The 26,993-nt window shown below is 39.8% G+C and overlaps 1 protein-coding gene across 1 annotated transcript in view; it reads right to left on the bottom strand.

The window, feature by feature from the left end:
- Positions 1 to 26,471, bottom strand: part of DDHD2 (DDHD domain containing 2) — a 28,759-nt gene extending 2,288 nt beyond the window's left edge. The window contains exons 1-17 of the mRNA XM_061404490.1: positions 26,383 to 26,471; positions 24,905 to 25,132; positions 24,069 to 24,256; positions 23,148 to 23,237; positions 22,349 to 22,469; positions 19,992 to 20,081; positions 18,901 to 19,036; positions 18,348 to 18,556; positions 17,994 to 18,061; positions 14,954 to 15,076; positions 13,770 to 13,865; positions 12,638 to 12,748; positions 12,374 to 12,529; positions 12,017 to 12,119; positions 11,706 to 11,876; positions 10,665 to 10,827; positions 389 to 496 (exon numbers count right to left, since the gene is read on the bottom strand). Coding sequence (XP_061260474.1) covers positions 415 to 496; positions 10,665 to 10,827; positions 11,706 to 11,876; positions 12,017 to 12,119; positions 12,374 to 12,529; positions 12,638 to 12,748; positions 13,770 to 13,865; positions 14,954 to 15,076; positions 17,994 to 18,061; positions 18,348 to 18,556; positions 18,901 to 19,036; positions 19,992 to 20,081; positions 22,349 to 22,469; positions 23,148 to 23,237; positions 24,069 to 24,256; positions 24,905 to 25,124 — 2,127 coding nt within the window. The 5' untranslated portion in view covers positions 25,125 to 25,132; positions 26,383 to 26,471 and the 3' untranslated portion in view covers positions 389 to 414. The remainder of the gene's footprint in view (positions 1 to 388; positions 497 to 10,664; positions 10,828 to 11,705; positions 11,877 to 12,016; positions 12,120 to 12,373; positions 12,530 to 12,637; positions 12,749 to 13,769; positions 13,866 to 14,953; positions 15,077 to 17,993; positions 18,062 to 18,347; positions 18,557 to 18,900; positions 19,037 to 19,991; positions 20,082 to 22,348; positions 22,470 to 23,147; positions 23,238 to 24,068; positions 24,257 to 24,904; positions 25,133 to 26,382) is intronic.
- Between the last annotated feature and the right edge of the window lie 522 nt (positions 26,472 to 26,993).

The raw sequence follows: 26,993 nt of genomic DNA, 5'->3' as shown, positions 1-26,993 counted from the left end.
GTGCTGCAGAACATGGAGTCGCAAAGAGTTGGACACAACTTAGCGACTGAACAACAATAACAATGTAAATCCCAGAATGGACTGTATGTACTTAAAGCTGTAAATGTTGTCATGGTAACTTTTAGACGGTCAGAACCATGAAGATTCTGAGTTTAGATCCTAAAAATGACAAGTGTTATTGGACCAAGTTGCTAGCAAAACACACACTAACCTTTCTCTAAATGGCCTCCAGTGCTTTTTTCCCATGAATTTTAACCAGAGTCCCTCTAAAAATTAGTAATAACCTAGATCTTGGTGACAAGCAACAAAAAGTACATTTCCAAGCAGCTTTTGAGGCTCCACATGTTATATAGGAATAATGCTACATACATGACATTTAAAAACTTACATTAAGCAGCCTTAGGTGGTTCATTTTTACTGTAAAGGCTGATCAAGGAAGATACCCTGGGTTTGGTAGATTTCTTTGAGGACCAGCAGTACTGTATCTTCAGACTCCCTGGAGAAAGAAAAGATGATGTCGTAAAAGGAGACTACCATTTGTACTAGGTGTTTTACATACACAGCCACCTCAGTTCATTTTTTTTACTGTTTTAAAAAACATCTGGCTCAGAAGTGGTGTATCTGACAGTGGCTTGGAAGGTAACCTAACAAAGAAGTTGTTTGTTAGGTTACCTTCTAACAAGTCTACGTTGCGTTCTGTAATATAAAAAAGCCAGTAGTAAATGACCAAGCCCTCCCTCCACAGAACTCCTTCTTGGGACAACATGGAAGAGTCATCCAATTCATCACCTTAATTTTTTAAATTTTGAGTCACCTTTTTAAAAGAAAAGCCAATACAATCATGTGGATAAAGATCAAAGATACAAAAGGATGTAATAATGAAATCTCCTTCCCACTATTTCTAAACCACGAGTTCCCAACTTCTGACAACTGATGTTATCAACTTATGTATCTTCCAGATATTATTCAGTGTGTGTACAAGCCATTACTTATATCTGGTTCATAAAGAAATATGACTATAAAAATAACATCCATGGATTGTCTTACAGGTATATGGCTCAAACACTTTTCTAGGTCTGGGGTTTGACATTTTTTGAGCCATGGACCTATTTGAGAATCTAATGAAACCTATGCATTTCTCCCCAGAAAAGACATCATACACATATACTATATACCCAAAATCGTAAGTAGAATTTCACTAGATTTGTAGACTTTTTCTGTCCCCTACAAGCTCTGCACGTGGACTGCAGGTTAAGAAATTCCTCCTATCCCAATGAGAGGAGATTAGCTAAACCAGATATTAAAATGGTGTGATCCTGGTGCATAAATAATGAGTGAATAGAAAAGAACAGAAAATTCAGAAGTAAGACTTAAAAACCCACAGAAATTTAATACAATGAAGTTAGAACCTCAAATCTATTAACAGCGTTTTCCAGATGGAGAGCCATTTGGAAAATGATTTGAATCAATTCACATCTTCTTACAAGGATAAATTTGAAGAGAATCAAAGATTTACATGTAAAAATGAAACCCTAAAATATCAGAATAAACTGTGGTAAGGAATTCTCAGGAGAACAAGGAAAATCTAAGCATGATACAAATTCCAGAAGCCAAAAAAGAAAAATCTGACTACATAAAAATTAAAGTTTATACTTAGCAAAAAAACCAATGTACACAATGTTAAAGACAAACTGGGGAAAAGTTATTTACAACTCATATCACAGATTTTATCAATTAAAAAAACAACAATTCAATATGAAAGAGAATAAAGAATATAGATAACTCCCCAAAAGAAAATTAAAATGGTCCTTGAGTATATGTCAAGATGATCAACCTTGTAACAGAGAGGGGAATAATTACAGCATGCATGATACATACACTAAAAGTCACAAAACATATCTGAGAGAAACTAAAGACCACAATACACTGAGAGATACGATGTTTGTGGGTCAGAAAACTCAGCATTATTAAGGTATCAGTTCTCCCCACACCCCCAAACTGATCCACAGATAAAATGCAATCACAATCAAAATCCCTAAAAAGCTTTTTGGTTGAAATTAACAAGTTCATTTTAAACTACATGTGGAAATACAGAGGACCTACAATACCTAAGGTAACTACTAATAGGCACAACAAAGATGAAGGGCTCACAGTACCTAATTTCAAGCCTTACTATGAAGCTACAGTAATCAAGACAGGGTTTTATTGATGTAAAGACTGACAAACAGATCAACAGAACAAAACAGAGCCAAGGCAATTCAACAGTTTCTCCATCTGAATAAACTTTTCAACAAATGTTGCCATAATAACAGTAAAGCCACAGGCAAAACAATGAACCTCAATCCTTTCCTCACACCATATTTAAAAATTAACCAAAATGGATCACAGACCTAAATGTAAAAGCTAAAATGACACAACTTCTAAAACTAAAGAGAAATAAGATTTGATGTTGGATTTGGGCTTCCCTGATAGCTCAGTTGGTAAAGAATCTGCCTTCAATGCAGGAGACCCTGGTTTGATTCCTGGGTTGGGAAGATCCCTTTGAGAAGGGATAGGCTACCCACTCCAGTATTCTTGGGCTTCCCTGGTGGCTCAGATGGTAAAGAATCCACCTGCAATGCCGGAGACCTGGGTTTGATCCCTGGGTTGGGACGATCCCCTGGAGAAGGGAAAGGCTACCCATTCCCATATTCTGGCCTGGAGAATTCCATGGACTGTATAGTCCATGGGGTCGCAAAAGTCAGACACGACTGAGCGACTTTCACTTTCACTTGGCAAAGATTTCTTACCTGTGTCAGAAAAGCACAAACATCAGTAAATTGGACTTCATCAAAAGACATTTTTGCTTTTCAAAACATACTTGTTGGACAAATGAAAAAACCACATCCTGAGAGAAAAAAAGTATCTGAAAAGGACTTGTAAATAAAGTATAGGAAAATCTTGAAACTTAATAATGAAATAATCCAATTTTTTAAACGGGCAAAAGATTTTAACAGACAATTCACCAAAGATGATGCATGGATGGCAAGGGGGATCAATCAAGGTGGCAGAGGAAGAAGACATGGAACTCACTCCTTGCCAAAAACAGATCAAAAATGCATCTATATATGGAATAATTCTCATTGGAAACTGGCAGAAAAACTCCTGTACAACCAAGGCTGTGAGAGAGATCCACATGTAATTGGGCTGGACAGGAAGAAAAGTGATCAGGTCAGCACCTGTGCCCCTGAGAGGGGACTGGAAGGAAGAGGGAGAACACTGGGGCAGAGACCCATCCCGGGGAGTGAACAGTGAGCCTCAGGTGGGATGCTGCAGGCCTGGGGTCCTAGCTGGGGGAGATGAACCACCCCTGGCTGGCTGGCAGGCAGGCAGGAATAGCAGGAAGGCTGTGGGAAGGAGGGACAGGGCGTGTGTGTGTGTGTGTGTGTGTGCGCGCTCGCGCGCGCATGCTGGCTTGTGTACCCCCACAGGGAGAGCAGGGCAGAGGGGGCAGTTGGACGAGCGCTCTAGTGGCTGCCAGGTTCCCCGCCTGGGCATATACCTCCGCTCCGCATCCTCCACCAGGCACAGCGTCCAGGGGCAACCCGGGCCTGGGGCAGAGCCTGCTTGGGGGCAGCAGTCACGGTTGGCACTTACTCAAGTGGCGCATCAGAAGGAGCCTAGCACTCTGACAGCAGCCTCTACCCCACAGCTCCCGTAGGATATACCCGGAGACTACACACAGGCCCCAGGGACCCTGCAGGGTGGCCCTATGACGAGTGGTGGAGGCTGGGCACAGTGATGGGCTGTGAGGGGCCAGGGGGACATGCACGTGAGGCTGCGTGTGAGCAGAGCAAGGGAACAAGTGCAGCTCCGGCAGGCAGACAGCTCAGACCTCTGCCTGCAGAGGGTCCACGTGGGTGCCACTCTGGTCAGTACTTCCCGGCTCTGGGGCAAGGCTTCCAACGCAGGGAGAGGGGAAAACACACACCCGCAGGGAACAGAGCCAGCCTGGGCCCGACCCTTGCCTCCAGCAACTTGGATCAGATCCTGTCCCAGCAGGGTGCCAGCCACTGGGCAGGGGCAAAGGTCTGCCTCACACCCAGCTCCAGCCCCACCCCCTGCTGAGGGGATATCTGAGGGAATCCAGCTCTCCCAGTGGAGACACTGGGCACACGCAGTCTGTATAAGGATGCTCCCACATCAGAACACCCCTTTAAGACCACAAGAGGTAACTGTTTCACCTAAATTCACAGTGACAGAGAAAGTTAAGCAAAATAAAAACACAGAGGAACTGCTTTCAATTGGAACAAGAGAAAAAAACCCTAAAAAAACAAATAATGAAACAGAAATAAACAATTTACCAGGTAAAGAATTCAGAACATTGTTAATAAAAATGTTAATTGAATTTAGGGAAAAGAATAGATGAACATAGTGAGAATTTTTAAAAGGAACTAGAAAATATTTAAAAAGACCCAATCTGAAGAGAATTCAATAGCTGCCAAAAAAAAAACAAAAAACACCACACTAAAAAGAATGAATAGCAGACTAAGTGATACAAAAGAACACATATATGATCTGAAAGACAGAAAAATGGAAATCATCCAATCAGAACAGCAAAAAGAAAATCCGATTTTTAAAAATGAAATCAGTATAAGAAATCTCTGAAATAACATTAAATAACCAACATTCACATTACAGGAGAAGACAGAAGAGAGCAGGGCATCGAAAATGCAGCTGAGGTGATTATGGCTGAAAACTCTCCAAACCTGAAGGAAATAAGATATCCAGGAACAGGAAGTACAGAGGACCCCAAACAAGTTGAACTGAAGGAAACCCATACAAAGAGAAAACATAATTAAAATGGCAAAAGGTAGAGAGAGGCTTCTAAAGGCAGCAAGAAAAAAGAAAACAGAATCCCCACCCATAAGACTATCAGCTGATTTCTCTGCAGAAACCATGCAGGCCAGAAGGGAGTGGCATGATCTGCAACCTAGAGTACTCTGCCCAGCAAGATTACCATTTAGAACTGAAAGAGAGAACAAGAACTTCTCAGACAAGCAAACACTGAAAGATTGCATCAATATTAAGGGTTTTCTCTAAGTGGAAAAGAAGTAAGAACCTATAGAGAAGAAATAAATACAGAGTAAGGACTGAGGACCAACAACTGAACTGAGCAGTATGGAGATTAAAAGACAAAAAAATGTGAAAGCAACTGTAACTACAATGAACATGAAACAGGAAGATATAAAATACGACATCAAAATATGGAGGAGGGGAACAGAAATGTAGAATGTTCAGAATGTGTTTGAACCCATATGACAGCCAGTTTAAAACAAGGAAATATAGGTCAACATATATGAACCCCAAGGTAATCACAAATTAAAAAAAAAAAAAACACAACAAATACACAAAAACTGAAAAGAAAGGAATACAAGCATACTGCTAAATAAAATCATTAAACCACAAAGGCTTAGTTGCTCAGTCATATTCGACTCTGCTACCCCATGGACTGTAGCCTGCCAGGCTCCTCTGTCCATGGGATTCTCCAGGCAAAAATACTGGAGTGGGTTGCCATTCCCTTCTCCAGGGGATCGTCTGGATCCAGGAATTGAACCCAGGTCTCTCGTACTGCAGGCAGATTCTTTACCATCTGAGTCACCAGAGAAGCTCCCTAAACCACAAAGGAAGAAACAAAAAGAACAGAGAAGAACTACAAAACAACTGGAAAACAAGTAATAAAATGCAATAAGTACATATCTATATCAATAATTACTATGTCAATGGGCTAAATATTCCTATCAGACAAAACAGACTTTACAACAATGGCTATAACAGAAGACAAAGAAGGGCATTCTATAATGATAAGGGATCAATACAAGAACAAGCCATAATGTTTAACATATATGCATCCAAGACAGAGCACCTCAACATGTAAAGCAAATACTAACACACCTAAAGGGAGAAGCTGACAATAACACAGTGACAGAAGGGGACTTTAACAGCCCACTTTTATCAATGGACAGATCATCCAGACAGGAAAGCTATAAGGCAACAATGGCCTTAAATGACACATTATAGACGATCTGAATATATTAGATATCTACAAGGACATTATGTCCGAAAAAAGCAGAATACAGACTTTTTTTTTCCAAGTGCACATGAAATGTTCTCCTGAACAGATCACATGTTAAGAGGATAGAAATTATACCAAGTATTTTTTCCAACCACAATAGTATGAAACTAGAAATCAATTACAGAAAGAAAAACAGGAAAAGAACTCACATGTGGAGATTAAATGATATGCTACTAAAAAAACAACAGATCAATAGAGAAATCAAAAAGGAAACCAGAAAATACCTTGAGACAAATAAAAATGGAAACACGACTCTCCAAAAATCTATGGGATGCAGAAAAAACAATCTAAGAGAGAAGCTTATAGTGATACAGTCCTTCCTGAGAGAGGCCTTCACTTCCTTGAGAAATAAGAAAAGTCTCAAGCAAACCTACCACCTAAAGGAATTAGAAAAAGAAAACAATGCAAAGTTAGCAGAAGCAAGGGAATAATAAAGATCAAAAAGAGAAGGAATAAAACAGATCTTAAAGAAAAAAAAACAACAGGGCTTCCCTGGTGGCTCAGTGGTGAAGAATCACCCGCCAATGCAGGAGACACAGATTCAATCCCTGGTCTACCACGCCCGTACTCTAAGAGCCCTGAAGCTGCAACAGATTCAATCCCTGGTCTACCACACCCGTGCTCTAAGAGCCCTGACACTGCAATGACTGCAGCCCCGTGCCCTGGAGCCCACGCTCTGCGAGGAGCAGCCGCCACAGTGAGAAGCCCACGCACTGCAACAGAGTAGCCCCCGCTTGCCACAACTAGAGAAGCCAGTGCAGTAATGAAGACCCAGCACAGCCATAAATAAATAAATACAAAATTTTAAAAAACAATAGAAAATATCAGTGAAAACAAGAGTTAGTTTCTTGAAAAGATAATGAGAAACTGATAACCTTTAGCCAGGCTCACCAAGAAGAGAGAACCCAAAATAATCAAAATAAGAAATAAAAGAGGAGAAATTACAACTGATACCACAGAGAGAGAAAAACATAAGAGGATACAATCAATAGTCATATTCCAGCAATCTGGACAACCCAGAAGAAACGGACAAATTTCTAAAAAAACATAAAAATTGGCAAGACTGAAATCAATAAGAAACAGACCATCTGAACAAACCAAACACTAGTAGTGAAATTGTATTTGTTATGTAAAAAACTCACAGAAGGCTTCCCTGGTGGCTCTGTGGTGAAGAATCTGCCTGCCAATGCAGGAGACACAGGTTCGATCCCTGGTCCAGGAGGATCCCACATGCCGCAGGGCAACTGAGCCTCTGCATCACAACTACTGAGCCTGTGCCCTAGAGCCCAGGGTCCTCAACTGCTGAAGCCCGCGCGGCCTAGAGTCCATGCTTCCCAACAAGAGAAGCCACCGCGATGAGAAGCCCACGTGCTGCAAGTAGAGAAAAGCCTGTGCAGCAAGAGACCCAGCACAGCCAAAAATAATAGAAAATAAGTAAAAATTAAAAATTAAAATATGTAAAAATAAGTAAAAGTTACATATTAAAAAAAAAAAAAAAACTCCCAGGAAACAAAAGTCCAGGACCAGCTTCCCAGGGGGATTCTAGCAAACTACAAAGATTTAACACTCAACCTTTTTAAATTATTCCAAAAAATTGAAGAGGAAGAAACTCTCCCAAATTCATTCTTTGAGGCTATCATTATCCTGATACCCAAATCACACCAATACACTACAAAAAAGGAAAACTACAGGCCAATGTCTTGGATGAATATAGATGCAAAACTCAACAAAATATTGCAACAATCCAAAAAAATAAATAAAAAGATCATATACAATGATCAAGTGGGATTTATCCCAGGGACACAGAGATGCTTCAATATTCACAGTTCAATCAGTGTGACACACCACATCAACAAAAGGAAGGACAAAAATCACATGATCATCTTAATAGATACAGAAATAGCATTTAATAAAATTAAATATACATTGACAAAAATTCTCCAAGTTGGTATAAAGAGAACATACCTTAACATAATAAAGACTGCTTATGACAAACCCACAGCTATCATCATACACAACAATGAAAAGCTGAAAGCCTTTCCTCCAAATTCAGGAACAAGACACAGATGTCCACTTTTGCTTCTTTGATGTAACATAAATAGTACTGGAAGTCCAAGCCACAACATCAGAGGAAGGGAAGGGAGGAAGGAAGAAAAAGCACCCATGTTGGAAGGGAGGAAGTAAAACTGTCACTATTTACAGATACGTTATACTTTAATACAGAAAACCCTAAAGCCTCCACCAAAAAGCTATTAGAACAAATGAATTCAGTAAACTTGCAGGATACAAGATTAATATACAGAAATCTAATGCTTTTTATACAATATTAACGAACTATCAAAAAGTAAAAAAAAAATCCCATTTAAAATTACATCAAAAAGAATAAAATGCCCTAGGAATAAACTTAACCAAGGAAATGAAAGCCTATACTCTGAGAATTATAAAACGCTGAGAAAGGAAACTAAAGATGATATAAAGAAGTGAAAAGATATTTTGTGCTCTTGGATCAGAAGAATTAATATTATTAAAATGGCCATACTACCCAAAGCAACCTACAGACTTAATGTTATCCCCAATGAAATACCCATGACATTTCGCACAGAACTAGCACAAATGAATCTAAAATTTATACAGAATCACAAAAAGCCCTATATTGTCAAAGCTATCCTCCCAGACTTCGGACTATACTACAAAGCTACAGTTATCGAAATATATTAGCACTGGCACAAAACCAGACACACAGAACAATGGAACAGAACAGAGCCCAGAAATAAACCCGCACAGCCACAGTCAACTCACCTACAACAGAGGAGGCAAGAATATACAATGGAGAAAAGACAATTTCTTCGATAAGTGGTGCTGGGAAAACTGGACAGCAACATGTAAAAGAATGACATAAAATCTCTGCACACCATATACAAAAATAAACTCATAATGGATTAAACATCTAAATACAAGTGTGGAAACCACAACCTCCTAAAAGAGAACATGGGCAGAACACTCTTTGATATAAATCATAGCAAAATATTTTGGGTCTATCTTTCAAAACAAAAATAAGCAAATGGAACCGAATTAATCCATAAAAGCTTTTTGCCAGCAAAGGAAACCACAGACAAGATGAAACCAAAAGCTACTGAAAAGGAGAAAATATCTGCAAATAATATGAGCAATAAGGGGTTAATATTCAAAATATATAAACAGCTCATAAAGCTCAATATCAAAAAAGTCCCCAAATAACCCAATCAAAAAATACGCAGAAGACCGAAGAGGCATTTTTCCAAGGAAGACATACAAATGGATAATGGGCACATGAAAAGGTGGTCAATATCACTATTCCTCAGGGAAATTCAAAACCAAAATGAAACATTACCTCACACCTGTCAGAATGGCTGTCATCAAAAAGAACACAAATAATAAATGTTGGCAAGGATGTGGAAAAAATGGAACTCTTATCTGCTGCTGGTGGGAATGTAAACTGGTGCAGTCACTGTAGAACATGGTATAGAGGCTCCTCAAAAAAATAAAAACAGAACTACCATACGATCCAGCAGCTCTACTCCTTGGCATTATATCCAGAAAAAATGGAAACACTAACCTGAAAAGATATATGCACCCCAGTGTTCATAGCCACACTATTCACAATAACTAGGGTATGGAAGCAACCTCAGCATCCATCAACAGACAAATAAAGAAGATGTGGTACATATTTACAATGGAATAATACATAGCCATAAAAAATAACAGAATTCTGCCACTTGCAGCAACATGGATGGACCTAAAGAATATTATGCTTAGTGAAGTAAGTCCTCATTGTATCACAGGTATTTGATAGATATAGAAAAAGCAGGATAGGGCAGTGCTCATTTGAGATTAGAATGATGGCTTATTCATAATTATTAATACAAAATAGCACAATCATGTCATTTGAGGGATAATGGGCACGTGAAAGGGTGCTCAACATCGCTAATCCTCATGGAAATTCAACACCACAGTGAAATATCCCCTCACCCCTTTCAGAATGGTTGTCATTAAAAAAATAATAAATGTTGTTTAAAATAAATACAAATAATAAATATTTGGTCTTAATAAATAATTAAGGCTGAGCATTGAAGGCTTAATAAACAAAGAAGGCTGAATGCCAAAGAATTGATGCTTTCGAACTGTGATGTTGGAAAAGACTCTTGAGTCCCTTGGACTGCAAGGAGATCCAACCAGTCCATCCTAAAGAAATCAATCCCGAATATTCATTGGAAGGACTGATGTTGAAGCTGAAACTCCAATACTTTGGCCACCTGATGGGAAGAACTGACTCATTGGAAAAGACCCTGATGCTGGGAAAGATTGAAGGCAGGAGGGGAAGGAGATGACAGAGGATGAGATGGTTGGATGGCATCACTGACACGATGGACTTGAGTTTGAGTAAGCTCCAACAGTTGGTGATGGACAGGAAGGCCTGGCGTGCTGCAGTCCATGGGGTCGCAAAGAGTCAGACACGAAGGAGTGACTGAAGACAAAAAAAAAAAAACCCAAAACAAAAACAAACACTTACCAGTAGCACAGATGGCTTTGTAAAGCAAATAAATATTCATTAAAACTTTCAATGGGCTTCTCCTGTAGCACATAGTCAATGCGCTGGCCTCCATTCAGCATTCCCACATGGATAGGGGGGGCTTCCTCTTTCACTGGTACAGGGTTCTCTTCTGTGTTAACATCTGGATGTGAAGGAACCATGGTCAGAATATAGAAGCTTCCAGCCCTCCAAGGCTGTCCTTATCTCCCTTTACACTCCAGCCTCAGCAGAGGAGGAGCTACTCTGCTCAGAAAGCTCTCTCTCTCTCCTCTCAATGCCCTTAAAGCTTGTTTTCAAGCCACACTGATTTTATCCAATCCCCTTTCTTTCCCATACCTTTGACAGCTAATTCCATTTACCTTTGGTTTATAAACTAAATGCAAGCAGGGTTGGAGAAGGAAATGGCAACCCACTCCAGTATTCTTGCCTGGAGAATCCCATGGACAAAGGAGCTTGGTGGGCTACCGTCCACTGGTCCCACTGGTCGCAAAGAGTCAGACACGACTGAGCGACTTCACTTTCACTTTCTTTGGTTTACAAACTAAATGCAGTTAGATCGCCTTAGGCAGTTGAAAAGAAACTCCTTTTGCAGTTAAAAAGCAAAAGAATGCTGAACTAACTGTGCAATCAAAAGAAGTGTCCCAGCTAGTCCCCAGCCAGGAAAATAAAACTGACCCATGAATACACAAACATTCCCTGGTAAAAGCAAGGTTCTTCACAGTGTAGGCTCTTAGCATCACCACCACAGTGCCCGAGTGGGGAATGGTTTAAAGCCTAGTTACTAGATGCTCAGCTTCTCTTAACACTTTCCCTCACAAATAATGTGTTTCCACAATTTGTGGCTATTTGATGACAGACAGAAACCAGCAGAGCTGAAGGCCCAGTAGGACTCATAGTCTAGTGCTGGTTCTCAACAACAAGGGGAAAGTTAAGAAGACCCTGGGAGAATAAGAACCAGACTTCAGGGAGTCCCTCTTCTCTGGCCCGGTGCAGGTAATCACTGTGTACAGAGTCACTGACCACTATGCTTCTCCGAATTTGACTCAGGTTCTGCTTCTGTTTCTTCCGCAGTTTCCGAAGCTTGTAAGGCAGGGTATGGAGCTCTGGTGAAAGACTTCCAGGCCATCCGCAGCGAACCTAGCAAGTTATTCTTAAGGTCCATGCTCATCCTGGTCAAGCCTTCTCTCAGTTCTGAAACACATGTGAAAAAGAACGCTACATGGTTTACGGAGATAAAAGGGCTCAACATAGCTAAACAAAATGAACAAGGTCCAGTCAGCCTGCACTGACCAGAAGGTCTACAATTATCAGGTTCTGGACTCAAGACATACCTAAGTGCATCCGCTTCCTGCCTTTATGATGTGGGATCAGCATTGGCTCAAATTCCACTCCTGGGACCACCATTGGTTCAATCCTATAGGCCACAGGATCAAACTACATGCAGAAAACAACAGTTACATATACCTCTGCTGATCATAATGATGGTCTCAGGAATAAGAATAATTATAAGCTCATTTATTTTTAAATGTACTTGTTCTGTCCCCTTTACTTCCAGGTTCATATTATAAATTTTCTCATTAGTACAAAATAGTATAGAAAAAAGTAAATCAACACAATAGACTATCATATGCTCTTCACCAATAAGCCCTAACATTCAGGCAAAATCACAAGAGCTGTCCAATGCTTACAGGGTGATAAATATTGAAGAAACCTTTGCATGTTGGAAATCTGTAGTTGGGGTCAATTCTTTTCAGTCCCCGGACAGTAAGGAACATTCCAATGGGAGATCCAAAAGCAAAGAATATTTCTGGTTTATAGATAAGCCGGGGGTATTTTACAGGCACCTGGATGAAGGAAATAAAAGCATCTCTTACTGATAATAAAAGTTACATCTGTTTCTACAGTACAAATGGCAAACAATAAAATGACCAAAGAAAATGAGTACTGTTTACCTGCCCAATGCCGACGTCCAGACCATCAGTACTACTGTAGAACTCCGACTCTTTGGGGATATTAGACATATTTGCCCCAGCAGGTGATTGAGGGGTTGGTCTATTAACACCCTAAAGAATAAACAATAGTTCTGTGGAGCTGCTAAGTAGTAAAAAATATCCAAAGGATTATACAGTTTTCTACCGGTTTAAAAGGATGCTTGGGAAGGTTTTGAAACAACAGTCAACAATTTTAAGAATCTCTCAGAAAACAAAATACAGCTAATGAAAACCAAAGCTGCCTTAAATTATGAATTGATATCCCTACATGCTCTGAAATGATGAAAGCTGTACAAAGCCATCTGGATAGTAACTGAAATTTTGGGCAACCATCATGAGAGAAAACAGCAGCAGAGCACTGTGGGGCGCTGGGGGCTGCTGAGTTCAGTGCAGTCCTATGCCTTTCTAATCAAAGCAGACACTATGTCTCTATCAGCCTTAAACCAGAACCAAGCAACCTACTGAACAGTTGAAAGATAATCATCTAGGCTATGGAAAGGAATTCAGTGGCCAAAAATACTCAGTGCACAAGTACTGTTACAACGTGGTTATACTTTGAATACATTATGCTAAGTGAAAGAAGCCAGTCACAAAAAGCCACATATCGTGTAACTTCATTTATAAGAAATATCCGGAATAAGAAAATTCAGAGACAGAAAATACATTAGTGGTTCACAGGAGGGACGAATGGGGAGTGACTGCTGTTGAATATGATGTTTCTTTTTACAGTGATGGAAATGTTCTGGAATTCGATAGTGGTGATGGGTATTCAACTCTGAATATACCAAGACCCACTGAATTGTATATTTTAAAAGGGTGAATTTTATGGTATGTGATGTGCAATATATTTCAATAAACTAGTTATAAAGCTACCCAAAAAAGGAAAACAATTGAATGGTAGAAGTCCAGGGGAGATAAGACTTCTGACACTGATAATATTTTTAAAGATATTAATAAAATGTATTTAGTTTCTAAAAAACAGAGCCAAAGGTAAATTTTTACAACTGCTTAGCTCCCTATACATCTCAAAATGCACAAGGGTACAAGGGAGTCAGAACACTGTTTAATCCCGTAAGCTATATTAAGCACATACCATTGAATTTTTTCTGGTCCTAAAGTAGTTTAGTATCTTCTTTCTTGGTCCTAAAGGAATTCCCATTTCCTGAAGGTCTTTGTCTGTACATAAAGTCTAAGCATAAAAAATCAAACACTGTTTTTATTTCTAGGCAAAATAAAATCAATTAAATGTCCTATTCTCTGAGAGGAATAGGCCTAAGCACTCTGTTGTTCTTGGCTTTACATGACTAAGAGTCCCCAGTGGTAAAGCATCATTAATAACTTTATCTCTTAATAAAGGAGTTTAAAAAAGGAATATAAAATATCAATTCTGGAGTTATCAATGCTGTAGTAATACAGATACTATTGTAAAAAAAAAAAAAAAAAAGCCTACAGAAAGGAGTATCTAACTTCATGACAGAAAAATCCTCCACGGTTTCCACGCTCCTCAGATGTTCCATTCCTGAGAAAGGTTATGTTCCTGTTCATGCACGTGAGCAGTGACACACAGAGCAGAAAACACACCAACAATCCAGATGTCGGCTAAAGGGCTGCTCCCTGATGAAGTCTTCCTTCGCTCCCCCAGATTAGATCAGCTCATCCTGTTGGTATACTCCTAAACCACTGTGTACTTTCCCTACTTAGAACTTAGCACAGCTGTAATTAATTATGTGTTTGGCCATCTGTGTCTCTTCCACTAAGCTATAAGTACCATGAGGTTTGAACGATATCTGCCTTATCAGCACTCTACCTCATACTTGGTACAGCTGCCTGATCATAGTAGGTATTTAGTAAATACCTGTTAAATGAACAAATGTGTCACAAACCTTAAAAAAAAAAAAAAAGGCACACCTGAGGTGGCAAAAAAATAAGCAAATACCCATAAGTAGAGCTCTGGAAAGTGTAACAAAATAAGAGCTGGAAAAGTCAGTGGCCTTTACACCTGCTCTCATGTTTTCAGAGCTGTGCTGGATTTTAGTCTTTGCTCTATTCCTATTATCAACGTGGCTCCTCTGAACTTTGAACTCCCACAAAAAAAAGATCACTTTATATAATGGAAAAAAAAAAAACAACAAATAATGCTAAAGAGCATTACTAATGATAAAGTATGTATGACTAAAATGCTTCTAAAGGGCAGACTCTTAGCCAGCAGTATGATGAAAATAAGCAATAAAAATACTGAAAATGGAAGAGTGTACAGTTTTAAAAGATTATTTTTACCAGAGCTTCCTTATCTATTTTCTCCTTCTCAAAGATACTAAAGAATTCAGACAGTTGAAGTTTCTTCAACTCTTCCTCCAGTGTTGGTGTATCTCCTTGATCCATGAAAATACTTGGCAAATCCTAAAAATTAAATTGTAAAACTTATATTGTCTAAATTCATTTAGATTTTTTTATTACTACTACTTTGCAATAAAGAAAAGCACTATGTAAGATAGCCACACAGTATCTTAACTTTGACTAAATCGAAATGTATACAAAATATAAACTAAAATGTGATTGATCTTTAAGTTTTTGCAGTCGATTAAAACTTTATATGTTTTTAAATAAATGACTCGGTGAATGAATGACTATTAAAGTATTCTTCATCATCATTAACAAAACTTTCCCTGAGCTCTTAGTAGTGTTTAAGGACAGCTTTCAAGCAGAATTTCTATAAACTATATCAATTTGCATTCAATTCATTCTTCATTTCCTCATATGCAAATTCCATTTCAATTCAATGATTCTGTAACTCTAGTAACAGATCAGTAGAGAAGGCAATGGCAACCCACTCCAGTACTCTCGCCTGGAAAATCCCATGGATGGAGGAGCCAGGTAGGCTGCAGTCCATGGGGTCGCTAAGAGTCAGACATGACTGAGCGACTTCACTTTCACTTTTCCTTTCATGCACTGGAGAAGGAAATGGCAACCCACTCCAGTGTTCTTGCCTGGAGAATCCCAGGGACGGTGGAGCCTGGTGGGCTGCCGTCTATGGGGTCGCACAGAGTTGGACACGACTGAAGTGACTTAGCAGCAGTGCGTATTTATAATGAAATAAGATAACCATAATTATTTTCTGTTCAGTTCAGTCACTCAGTCGTGTCCGACTCTTTGCGACCCCATGAATCGCAGCACGCCAGGCCTCCCTGTCCATCACCAACTCCTGGAGTTCACTCAGACTCATGGCCATCGAGTCAGTGATGCCATCCAGCCATCTCATCCTCTGTCATCCCCTTCTCCTCCTGCCCCCAATCCCTCTCAGCATCAGAGTTTTTTCCAGTGAGTCAACTCTTCGCATGAGGTGGCCAAAGTACTGGAGTTTCAGCTTTAGCATCATTCCTTCCAAAGAAATCCCGGGGCTGATCTCCTTTAGAATGGACTGGTTGGATCTCTTTGCAGCCCAAGGGACTCTCAAGAGTCTTCTCCAACACCACAGTTCAAAAGCATCAATTCTTCGGCACTCAGCTTTCTTCACAGTCCAACTCTCACATCCATACGTGACCACTGGGAAAACCATAGCCTTGACTAGACAGACCTTTGTTGGCAAAGTAATGTCTCTGCTTTTCAATATGCTATCTAGGTTGGTGATAACTTTTCTTCCAAGGAGTAAGCGTCTTTTAATTTCATGGCTGCAGTCACCATCTGCAGTGATTTTGGAGCCCAAAAAATAAAGTCTGACACTGTATCCACTGTTTCCCCATCTATTTGCCATGAAGTGATGGGACCAGATGCCATGATCTTCGTTTCCTGAATGTTGAGTTTTAAGCCAACTTTTTCACTCTCCTCTTTCACTTTCATCAAGAGGCTTTTTAGTTCCTCTTCACTTTCTGCCCTAAGGGTGGTGTCATCTGCATATCTGAGGTTATTGATATTTTTCCCCATAATTTTGATTCCAGGTTGTGCTTCTTCCAGCCCAGCGTTTCTCATGATGTACTCTGCATAGAAGTTAAATAAGCAGGGTGACAATATACAGCCTTGACATACTCCTTTTCCTATCTGGAACCAGTCTGTTGTTCCATGTCCAGTTCTAACTGTTGCTTCCTGACCTGCATATAGGTTTCTCAAGAGGCAGGTCAGGTGGTCTGGTATTCCCATCTCTTTCAGAATTTTCCACAGTTTATTGTGATCCACACAGTCAAAGGTTTTGGCGTAGTCAATAAAGCAGAAATAGATGTTTTTCTGAAACTCTCTTGTTTTTTCCATGATCCAGCGGATGTTGGCAATTTGATCTCTGGTTCCTCTGCCTTTTCTAAAACCAGCTTGAACATCTGGAAGTTCACGGTTCACATATTGCTGATGCCTGGCTTGGAGAATTTTGAGCATTACTTTACTAGCATGTGAGATGAGTGCAATTGTGCGGTAGTTTGAGCATTCTTTGGCATTGCCTTTCTTTGGGATTGGAATGAAAACTGACCTTTTCCAGTCCTGTGGCCACTGCTGAGTTTTCCAAATTTGCTGGCATATTGAGCGCAGCACTTTCACAGTATCATCTTTCAGGATTTGAAATAGCTCAACTGGAATTCCATCACCTCCACTAGCTTTGTTCGTAGTGATGCTTTCTAAGGCCCACTTGACTTCACATTCCAGGATGTCTGGCTCTAGGTGAGTGATCACACCATCGTGATTATCTGGGTCGTGACGATCTTTTTTGTACAGTTCTTCTGTGTATTCTTGCCATCTCTTCTTAATATCTTCTGCTTCTGTTAGGTCCATACCATTTCTGTCCTTTATCGAGCCCCTCTTTGCATGAAATGTTCCCTTGGTATCTCTAATTTTCTTGAAGAGATCTCTAGTCTTTCCCATTCTGTTGTTTTCCTCTATTTCTTTGCACTGGTCGCTGAGGAAGGCTTTCTTATCTCTTCTTGCTATTCTTTGGAACTCTGCATTCAGATGCTTATATCTTTCCTTTTCTCCTTTGCTTTTCGCTTCTCTTCTTTTCACAGCTATTTGTAAGGCCTCCCCAGACAGCCATTTTGCTTTTTTGCATTTCTTTTCCATGGGGATGGTCTTGATCCCTGTCTCCTGTACAATGTCACGAACCTCAGTCCATAGTTCATCAGGCACTCCATAATTATTTTAGAATGTGGCAAATATTTATAGAAGCATATTACTATTTTGCTTCTATCATCCAAGAATAACAGAGATAATTACAAATCTGTTAAAATTAAAATAAATGTAAATTTAATATTATGGTATGAGACTAAGTGGGAAAAAAAATCTAAAATCTAAAAATCCCTAAGAAATAATACGAGAAAACCTATCTGAACATCTAAATTACCTTTTTACTGTCAGTATCTCCCAAAGAATCTTTCTGATTTGTTAGGATATCAAACAATATAAGCGAACCTGTAAGTAAAACAGAAGAATAGGGGACAATTTTGAAGCATTAGCACTGAACAGCTGCCTTTTACACAAAAAAGGAATAAGCCAATTACCCATGTAGCAAAATCTACTAAGTAGGGAGTCTTTCTTTCCAATCCACCATCACCCTTCCAACCCCTTCCTAATATTTCATCACACACCAGTTCTAGACCTCTGAATCTGACACTGATAAAAGACACTGTACTTCAAAAATACTTAAAAGGTATCCATAAAATATGATAGTCCTCTCCAGTCATAGAGAATTCATTACCTAAACTATGACCAGCAATGGATACACTCCCTTTGAAATCAGGGTTCCTCTGCAGGAAAAGTATATAAATTCGGTTCATTTCAGAAGCGACTGTGTCCACGATAGTCTGACAGTAGGTGGGGCTGTTGTAGAAGAAGACATCCAGAATCGTGTCGTTTGTAAAGTGCCTGAGGCGGTTAATGCTAGGAAGGGTTATTCGCTGCAGATCTCTGAAAAAAGGAAAGATGTTTTAAGCAGAAAACTTAAATTCCATAACCTCCTTTATGCTAAAGAAATAGTAAAGCTGCAATAATAAACACTAATGAGCCATTAAAACATACTCGAAGAAGATACACACCATTCCCTACTCCTGACCCAAGCTGGTTAAACAAAGGGATTGTTCAGCACTTAATAATGTAACTCTAAGAAAATGACACAGAAGTACAAAAAGTTTTTTGTTGAACAGAATTTTATATACACTCTGAGCTAACAGCAGAGATGTTCCTAAGCATATTAATGATCAGAAAACATTACAATCACAGGTAACAACTCAAAGGTGTAAAGTACTACTCACACATCTACACCAGTGGAATGCAAGGGACTGTGCCAGTTGACTGGGAGAAATTCTACCCTCCCAATCTGCTGATTTTCTTGGGCTTTCTTAAAATGAGTCTGTAGCAGGTTCAAAGAAACACTGCGAAAATCATTAACTAGAAAAGAAAATTAACTAATGCATTAACAGTGAAGCAATCAATTCACAGAATTAGGATGCAACAGATCATACGATTATACCACACTCATCTACATTTGCTTAGAGCACCTACTGACCAGAGTCAAAACTAGAGCGATATTTAAGAAAAATTAATACTGCGTATAGGAAAAGACACTCCTTTCATATAGAACTGCTTATACTATACAAAACATTTTCATTAAACACACACATGCTAACTTCAAAACTTCTGTGTCAGATGAACTGTTTTATTTTTTTAAAAGAATCACTTGACGATGTCAGTTGGCCTTGCACTCAAACAATCATTCATTATCCAATATTTTAGGAAAACCACTGATGTTTAGAATTCATATTACATTGATCTTAACCTTCTAGAAAGTTTATGCTTAGAAGCATTAGTCATTAGGATAAGACTCCCAAATTGGGACAATTAGACTATGAATACTACCTTTCAAAATCAAGTTCAGAGATCAGATCAGATCAGCCGCTCAGTCGTGTCCGACTCTTTGCGACCCCATGAAATCAAGTTAATGACCTAAATATTCCAGAGTATCATGAGGTTTATCACAGTCTAAGTTAAAAAAATGTAGGTTTCAGTTGTTCATTTAAACTAGATTATCTTTATGGTCACATATTTATGGTTCCCTTTAAATTTGGAATAGTTACAAACAGGACAATCACATCATAAAACAATTTTATCAGACTTGAAGGCTTATTCACTCAAGAACTTAGTTAAGAGTATAAACCTATTAGCCTAAGGAAGTTACTAGCACTTTAGGTCTAAGCTGGGAGGCTTTACTACCTTGCCACCTGTCTTCAGCTCTCCAAATCTTATTATGCAGCTAAGAGGACAGCCTAAGACAACACTATCTCAGCTCAGAGGAGCACTAACAGTCCCTTTACATGATCTAACCTGACACGCTTTGCGAACCTACCACACTGTACAATGCTTCGAAAGCGGAGATCACAAGCAGGTCCGATCCCATGGACTACAAAAACCAAGTGATCTATTTGTAAAGGTTCCCCTACAAGTGAAATTATAAAGAAAAGTTATTCAGTATAACCAGTCATGTATTCCAAAATCAAACATTCACAACAAGTAGGTAATAGAAATGGGCAGGTTAAAATATGAGCAGATTTTTTTTTAAAGACACATATTTTCCTATATTTCACTACTTAGTAAAAATATTGCGATTTTACTTTGTTTCTAATTTATCTCAAAAGTGTTTCTAATTTATCTTAAAAATATTTGGTTGGTGCAAGAGTAATTGCGGTTTTTGCATTGTTGAACTTTGCCATTTGATATTGGAAAACATTTTAAATAAATGTGATTATGTTATAGATCTAACATCTAAATGTGTTTTAATACACATTTCTCACCTTCTTTCTTTGCTAAGTACTATTACTTGCTGTTTATTTTATTCTTATTTTAGACTATGAAAATGATGTTAGACAAAAAGCAAATTCGAGTGATTTTCTTAAATAAGGTCAAAATGGGTTGTAAAGCAGCGGAGATAACGTGCAACATCAACAGTACATTTAGCCTAGGAACTGCTAATGAACGTACAGTGCAGCAGTGGTTGAAGAAGTTTTGCAAAGGAGATGACAGCCTTGAAGATGAAGAGCATACTGGCCAGCCACTGGAAGTTGATAATGACCAACTGAGAGCCATCATCAAAGCTGACCCTCTTAAAACTAACAAGAAGTTGCAGAAGAACTCAGCATCGACCTTCTACAGCTGTTCAGCATTTGATGCAAATTAGAAAGGTGAAAAGGTTCGCTTAGTGGGTGCCTCATGAGCTGACCGAAAATTGAAAAAATTGTCGTTGAAGTGTCATCTTCTCTTATTCTGTGCAACAATAATGAATTATTTCTTGATCAGATTGTGACATGGGACAAAAAGTAGATTTTATACAACGACCGGCGACAGCCAGCTCAGTGGCTGAACCAAGAAGTTCCAAAGCGTTTCCCAAAGCTAAAGGTGTACCAAAAAAAAGTCAAGGTCACTGTTTGGTGGTTTGCTGCCAGTTTGATCCACTACAGCTTTCTGAATCCCAGCGAAACCATTACATCTGAGAAGTATGCTCAGCAAATCAATGAGATGTACTGAGAACTGCAACGCCTGAAGCCGGCATTGGTCAACAGAAAGGGCCCGATTCTTCTGCACAACAGCACCCAACCCCACGTTGCACAAACAACACTTCAAAAGTTGAACAAATTGGGCTACATAGTTTTACTTCATCTGCCGTATTCACCCGACCTCTTGCCAACTGACTACTACTTCTTCAAGCATCTTGACAACTTTTTGCAGGGAAAACTTTCACAACCAGAATGAGGCAAAAAATGCTTTCCAAAGAGTCTGTCAAATCTGGAAGCATGGATTTTTATGCTACAGGAATAAAACTTATTTATTGTTGGCAAAAATGTGTTGATTGAAATGGTTCCTATTTTGATTAATAAAAACATGTTTGAGCCTAGCTATAATGATTTAAAATTCATGGTCCAAAACTACAATTAGGTTTGCACTAACCCAGTAAGTCAGTGAAAGAATTTTTCAGGATTTTTAAACTTTTTATTTTGAAACAACTGCAATCTTACAGAAAACTTGAAAGAATAGTACAAAAAATCTCTTTTTCACACAGATTCCATACTTTACCATTGTTCACACACATTTATTTTTAGAACCATTTGGGAGTAGGCTGCATACATTATCAAACTACAGACATCACATCTCTTTAAACCGTTAATATTTTGTGTGTTTCCTAAGAATAGTCTCTTGTGTAACAGAGGGCAGTTACCAAATTCAGATAATTTGGCATTGACAGAATACTTAAAAGGAATTTTATAATCCAGTTAAATATATTACAAAACCAACCATAAATGCCCCTAGCTAGAGACCAGTGGATAACCATCAGGGTCCTAATAAAAAATAGTTTCCCCTGGTTGAAAAACTTCAAGGACACAAGTTACCAGGAATAAATAAGCAAGCAGGAAGAATCACATTTCTTAGAATTAGGACTAAAGCAGTTCATTTGTACTTAGTGACTTCCTGATTAGTAGTGCCCAAATTTTATCCATCCCACCATATATACTTAGCAACTTCAAAAGAGATTTTTATACCTATTAAGATTCTCACTAGATCAAGTAATACTAATCTTAACTTAGAATAAGCCCATTGGATTAAAGACCATTTTTTAAGCCTCAAGGTAATCAATATCATAGAAAAAGTCCACAGTTTAAGTCATAAACAAGTATATCAGAAGATAAGAAAAAAATGAATGATTAACATTACCACAGTGAATGTCAACAGAGATGTTCTCAACCCCCCTCTTCACTGTTCGAGGTCGACCTTGCTCAGCAGGTGCTGAACCCCATTCATCGGACCCTGCAACTGGCTGGTAATGCACCATAAGCTTAAATAAAAAAGATCAGAGCAATAAAGATATTTATTCTACATTAAAGACATCTTAATACCTTCTGAGGGGTGGGGACAAGTCTTTCAAAACATAAAGTGTGAAAGAGAAAGTCACTCAGTTGTGTCCAACTCTGTAATCCCATGAGCTGTAGCCCACCAGGCTCCTCTGTCCATAGAAGTCACCAGGCAAGAATAATGGAATGGATTGTCATTTCCTTCTCCAGGGGAATTTTCCCAACCCAAGGATCAAACCTGGGGCTCCTGCATTGCAGGCAGATTCTTATGAATGCAATATAAAAATTTCCAAAGGTTATCCTATGTAGAATCGCTAGAAAAAAGAAACCACTAAGAATTAATTGCATTCTCTTTAGTAACTCAATTAATCTTAATCCTATCATTAAAGTCAAAGTGAAGTCCCTCAGTCTCTTCGAGACCCTGTGGACTGTAGCCCACCAGGCTCCTCCACCCATGGGATTCTCCAGGCAAAAATACTAGAGTGGGTTGCCATTTCCTTCTCCAGGGGATCTTCCTGACCCAGGGATTGAATCCAGGTCTCCCGCATTGTGGGCAGAGGCTTTAACCTCTGAGCCACCAGGGAAGCCCAATCCTATCATTAAAGAAGGGCCTTAAAAAAAAAAAAAAAAAGAAGAAGAAGAAGGGCCTTAATTTGCTTTACCTTTGGATTGTGTAATATAATAATTTCTCTGTTGGGAGACTCCAATTTCTTTTTCCATTCATCCAGAGTTACAGCAAGCATGTAAGTTTCCTTAAAACAAGACACATTTCATTAGATTTCTCTAAAGGCTTTTCTATTAAAATTGAACCTCTCTACAAGAATACTGCTAGATAAACAATTACAGTAAGAATATCTTACTCCAATTTATCAAATTTATTTTAATTCTCTTTAAATGACAACAGACACTAGTATAGAATAAAACAAAAAACAATCAACAAAAAATAATCATTCTGCTTCTATCATCTAGACTGGAAAAAACAGCTATACACTGTCAGTAATGCCTAAAGTGGCTTCTGACATCAATACACATTTTGATATATTTCTTTCAATGATATTAATGCATGTATATTATCCACAAAATTAGGATATTACATATACAGTTCCTTCTCTTGATTTATCAAATTTTAAAATTCTTTTAAAATTACAATAAGTATCAGAACAAAGACAAAAAATCAGTCCTAATTCCATCATCTAGACTAGAAATAATCATTGTTCACATTTTGATATATTTCTTTCAACAATATTAATGTCCTACTCCAATTTAAAGCAAATTTCAGAATAGTTTCAGAGCAAGAAAAATAAAAGCAAAAATGAACAACTTCATGGTCATAGTTTAAATACTAACAATGATCACCATTAGAGAAAAAAATTTTTAAAGACATAAACAGTTTCTGTAATATTTTAAAATCTGAAAACTACTTTATCCTGAAACGGACTTGCAAAAAGAAATGCCATAAACTGTGATGCAGATAGAACCAAGCTCTCTTTATAAATTCACAAAATAAGTCACAAAGAGGAAGAAAAGATTATTAAATAAGAGAAGAAAAGGAAGAAAATGAGTAAAAGAGGTCAAAGGAATACCTCTAGAACTTCGCTGAAGCTCTCCGAGTATGGAACATACTTATTATCTTTGTCTCCTTTGTAAAACCAGGTACATCGTCTCACTTCTGAAGCCAGCTCATCCCAGTAAACAGCATACCGCATCCTCTCCCCCAAATGAACATCATATCTACCCCCATCAGTGGGAACAATTCTATCACAATCTTTTCCTATTGAGGATTGGAAAGGGGAAAAGCAGCACATAGTATAGCAAAATAAATACAACTGCCACTCCCAAAATACAACTCTGAGTTATATGCTAAATAATGTTATAAAGCACATGAATGATTCCTTTCTTCTTGGCTAAACCATCAAAATCATTCTTGGCTTTAATGAAACATGAAAAAAATAATACCCAAATACTATTTTGCTCTTTTTCTGAGGAGATTATAGTATCCCTTAAAAAAAAAACAACTGTAAATAAGAAAGCTTTCCTGAATTTTTTGCTTAAGGGGTCAAAAGGTAAATTAATGACCTCATGATGATAAAGTACTAACCAGCATAGAAAAAACAAGTGAAAAATTAAAGAATTCATTCTTTTGTAATATGATACTACCACCCACCATTCTTTTTAAACAAAAACTGAAACATAAGAAACATTATTGGATAACTATGCAGAAATTACAATAGGCACTGTTTTCAAAATACAGACCAAATTTTGAATATTATAAACTCACTGGACAGTAATGCAGAACTTCAGTATTAAAATGCTATAGGAGATAACTAGAAACAGCACTCACTATAATGACTATCATATTACAGTTTTAAAGGAATGACAGTAAGTCCTCGCCTGTTACAAGTCATCACTTTCACCCTACCAGAGCTGTATGCCTCTTCCAGCTGCTGTGAATCCTGCGAGTTGAAAGGAATCCATGTCTCCTTAGAATCTATTATCTTACAATAAAACCAATGAGGAGAAACTGGTTCATACAAACTGCCAGCATCCATGTCTAGGAGCTCAAAGGAACTACATGAATTTGGTGATGGAGATGGGTCTGACTGGGACGACTGTTCCTGCTGTGACTCCACTGATGACATTTTGTTCTCTAAAAGACAAAAGAAAACTCTCAGAAAAAAAATTTCCTTCTATTAACAGTGTAATTGTTCATACACACAGACACACACACACAAAACAGGGTTATTTTTAGGAGGAATTTCTGGGAAAAAAAAAAAAAAGACAACACCTAAGGCAGCCACACAATTTAAAATATAAATAACAAATTAACAGCTTTTTGTTTGGTTGGTTTTTGTTTTTTTTAGGGAGGGAAGGAGGCTTTAAACAAAATGCTTCTTATAGTTAGATCAACGGGCTTTGCACTGATCTCCCAATCCTCCCAGAAAACTACGATTTTAATTAAACAAAACTGGAATCATGAGAAACGCATGGTCAAAATCTTGATTGCAAAAACACCCCAAACCACTTTACCCCAATTTCCAATATAAATCTAGTGCCAAAGCCAAAAACATTTACTCCAACTGTTTTTAATAACACCTGCTTTTAGGCTCCAGATTACGGGAATTACAACACTGAAAATAAAACTATTCATTTAAGGTAACAGTCACTTCTTATCAATCCTTGAAGGGTGCTGAAGCACGGACTAAGGTACAAATTTCTGAAAACGCGAACCCTCGCTTGGGCCACTGCGCGCAGGCGCGCGCCCACTCGCACGGTCCAGGTTTCAAGAGGAAAAAAGTAGCAAGTGACCTTCTTGCCCCAAGGAAGACTGACCATTGTGTTTCCCCTTCACCGCTCGGCAGAGACTAACCAACGCTGCAGACAGACCACAAAAGGGAAACCCAGGCTCCGGCGAGGGGAGCGGGCGAGACCACCTCGGCACTCAGTGCAGCTGGACCGAGAACACCCGGCCTTCCTCTGAGCCGCCGCTCCCCGGCTTCCGCCACTTTTTATCTTTTTTTCTCTCCAGCACGAATTTACCTCCACCACCTCGCATGTCCCCTCTCCCCAGGACCCCGGGCCTCCTGCGACCCAGGTTTGAGACCTCAGGACTCGCGGACGCCTCTCCCCGTCCCGCCTCCAGCCCCGCAGCGAGCAGCGGGACGCGGGTGGAAACCGGATGACTTCCCGGCGCCTCCAGGAGCCGTCGATACCAAGAGGGCCCAGGCCGCGTCCCTGAGACCGAGGCCACCCCCCGCCCCGCCGGGGCTGGTCCTCCCGGGCCCCCGCTTCCCTGCCTCCGGGCATCGCGCCCTCCTCCGCTCCTGGCATCTCCATCCCGCAGGGCCTCCCAGCCGCCCCTCGGGTCGGGGGCCCGGGGCCCGGCCGCCGCGGACTCACCTGGCTACCTCACAGCCTTTCGCGCTCTGCTGCCCTCGCTCAGAGGGGCACGACATGTCCCCGCGGAAGCCTGCCCCGCGAGCCGGGGCGGGGCGGGGCGGAGCTTGCGGGCCCGCGGGATTCGCGCCAACACCGTTCTCCACCGCGCTCCCAGTAGGCGAGTTGCCAGCCGGCCGGGCCGCCGAGAGCAGAGAGCTGAGGTGACGGGGAGCGCGCAGTGGAGCGACAGCCGGGGCTTGGAGACCCGCAGGGGCGCTGGCAGGAAGTGTCGCGAGAGGTGGAGGGACTCGCGCGAGATGTTATCCTCGGAACCGGCTGGAGGTCGGCGCGTGGGACTAGTGGGTGTTGCGTGCGGCGTGCCCTCCGCTCCGAAGCCTCCCGCGGGTTCTCGGCACAAGGCTCAGGAGGTCTTTGGAAGGGAGGGACGCGGCCTGAGGCGTTACGAGTGGAAAGCCTGTCAAGTCTCGGTGAAAGCCAAGGTTCTTCGAGCAAGGATAAACGAGCCCAGCCTCTTCACTTTATAGAGAGGAAGACAGACGTCCTGGCCCCCGTGGTACCCCGGCTGACCTGCTAATGGCCAGAATGGTGCGAGGACGCTGGCATGCTACCCC

The sequence above is a fragment of the Bos javanicus genome, chromosome 27 (assembly GCF_032452875.1).
Source record: "Bos javanicus breed banteng chromosome 27, ARS-OSU_banteng_1.0, whole genome shotgun sequence".
Classification (NCBI taxonomy): domain Eukaryota; kingdom Metazoa; phylum Chordata; class Mammalia; order Artiodactyla; family Bovidae; genus Bos; species Bos javanicus.
The sequence above is the reverse complement of the archived record's forward strand: the minus strand, read 5'-3'. Positions and strand labels throughout refer to the sequence as shown.